Source organism: Syzygium oleosum, unplaced genomic scaffold (assembly GCF_021117445.2).
Source record: "Syzygium oleosum isolate NSW1041296 unplaced genomic scaffold, Sole_v2.1 Sole_v2.04, whole genome shotgun sequence".
In the NCBI taxonomy this organism is placed as follows: domain Eukaryota; kingdom Viridiplantae; phylum Streptophyta; class Magnoliopsida; order Myrtales; family Myrtaceae; genus Syzygium; species Syzygium oleosum.
In genome coordinates this window covers 4,838,540-4,840,893 of record NW_026607488.1, presented here as the reverse complement: position 1 = coordinate 4,840,893, position 2,354 = coordinate 4,838,540, and the positions used below count along the sequence as shown (strand labels likewise).

Sequence of the window (2,354 nt, the reverse complement as noted above, 5' to 3'; positions counted from 1 at the left end):
TTGTTTTGGGTGTAATTTAGTGTTAGGAAATATTTGAGTCATTGAGCAATTGTAACTCTGTAATTCTCTGGATCCATAGTGGATTGATTCCTTTATTGCTGGTTCTTCCCTTTGAGTAATTACCGACATTTAGAATGAGCCATAAAAATCTCTGGTGTCCTTATTGTTCCTTATTGAATTCTTTGGTAATTTCTTCTAAATTTACAAAATCCGTTCGCTTCCACATAATTTCGCAACATTTAGTAAAGTACACACCTCTAACAAATAATTATGAAGTTTGGAGCAACATGAGATGGTTAACAATCAACTGGATTTATGTATATTACTAAATATATTGGCTTCTGAAGGAGCAAAAGCCAGCCTAGATGATAAAGGACTATGAATGGCAATGCTTATACTTTTATACCTTTAACCTAACCAATGGATTATAAAAAGAAAAAAATATCAACATATAGAAACTTCACAAGAAATAAGCCTACATAAGTAACTGAAACAATCTAATCATTGATGCTCAAATTAACCACATAAATAAAGGTGAAGCAAAGAAAAAGGTAATTCATGCTGAGATTATATCTCCAAGAAAAGCAAAACGCAACCTTAAAACATCAAACATTGTCATACTGAAATTATTTAAAGCATACATAATCAATCAACAAGAGAGATGACATCTTTCTCACTTCATCCACTGGCTTCCTGAATTGCACTTTCTATCTTCTTGGCCATAGATTGGAGGCAAAAATCAATGTAAGAGCTCAAATCTTGAGGTCCCCAACCCTCAATTGGATCAGCCACAAAGGACCACTCGATCATGCACCCTGCCATCTTAGCGTCCCCATCATTCATGGGCACCACTCTAATTGTGGAAACATAGGACTTGAGGCCCATATTGTTGTCCAAGACCTCGTAGGTGAAGCACTTGTCGCTAGGGTCCATCATGAGGAGCCGCTCGTTGGCCCACTTGACCTTCGATGGGTCCGAGTCGCCGCCGCTGAGGGAGGCGGAGGCGCAGTAGCGGACGAGGCCGGGCTGGCCTGGGGCGCCTTCGACTCGGTGGCACTTGTCGAGGGAGGGAAGCAGCTTGTGAAGGTTGCAAAAGTCCTCCAAGAATGGCCACACTTGGTGTGGTGTTGGCCCTTTCAGCTCAGCAATGGCCTTGCCTTCCCATTTTGGTTGGGTTTCTTCTGCCATTGATTGATTGATTGGGGAGAGAGAGAGAGAGAGAGAGAGAGAGAGAGAGAGAGAGAGAGAGAGAGAGAGAGAGAGAGAGAGTTGTTGGGTTCATGGCAAAGATGGAGACACTTATAAGGAGATCTTCATTTTCCATTTTTCAGCGAAACTATGGCATTGGCGCGCGTGGAAGCGTACGAAATTTCTTAACTCTCAAGTATGCTAACTGAAAATGACACTTTGCTCTGAAAAATAAACGAGGGACATGATATGCATGTGTACTGAATATGATATGATCTCAAAAGCTATGTGAATTAAATTAATTTGCTTTTTACCAACAATAATTAATTTACAAAATTGGGTGTATCTTATGCTCAAATGATTTAATGGGAGAGATTAGCTGATGTTAAGCGACAACATTCACGATACAGCCCGACACAGTATACATTCAAGGCATCACACAATCACCGGAAAAAATTACCCAATCAATCCTAAATCTACTAAACGGATGCCAATTTAGTCTTGAACTTTTTAATTTTATTAATGTACTCTTAAATTTTTGCATGAAATTCCAAGATAGTTCCTATCAATTTCACCAGAAAATCGTTGACGTGGCAGTTCAGTCACTGTAGGCCGTTTTACGTGGCACCACGTCATGTCAGCGATTTCTAGCGAAAATTAGCCGGAAGTATATTATTAGAATCTCGTGCAAATGTTTATAACTAAATTGACAAAATTTAAGAAGTTAGGATTGCATTGGCATATGTATAATAGGTTCAGGATTGATTACCCGCAATCACCTAATATACGAGCTCAAATAGAAAAATTACTCACCTCAAATTTAAAGCATGCCCATATCAACGCCTCTTCCGCCTCTCTATCTGGCAAAAAGAAAACAAAAAGGCCAAAGCCTCACGCCACCCAAGTGGACCACCGCCAACTCTCCTCCTCCTCCTCACCCCACAAACTCAACTCCGATCGGCCTGCCAGGCCTCTTGGTCATCATACGACTTATGTCCTTTTCCTAAATGGAATTTCCTTTTACGCATTACAACACGGATTGCACGTTGGAAGTTTTCCTATTTATGATTATTTTATCATATGACCATATAAAAAATATGCAAACGGAATTATGAGGTAGAATGTCACATCAGTACCATTGATTAGACTAAGTTTAATTAGGGTGC

The 2,354-nt window shown here is 39.8% G+C and overlaps 1 protein-coding gene across 1 annotated transcript; it reads right to left on the bottom strand.

Annotated features, from left to right (window-relative positions):
- Window positions 1–429: 429 nt before the first annotated feature.
- LOC115674389 (lachrymatory-factor synthase-like) lies at window positions 430–1,217 on the bottom strand. Its single transcript, XM_030596774.2, has one exon. The coding sequence runs from the start codon at window positions 1,186–1,188 to the stop codon at window positions 679–681; it is 510 nt and encodes a 169-aa protein (XP_030452634.1). The 5' UTR covers window positions 1,189–1,217; the 3' UTR covers window positions 430–678.
- Between the last annotated feature and the right edge of the window lie 1,137 nt (window positions 1,218–2,354).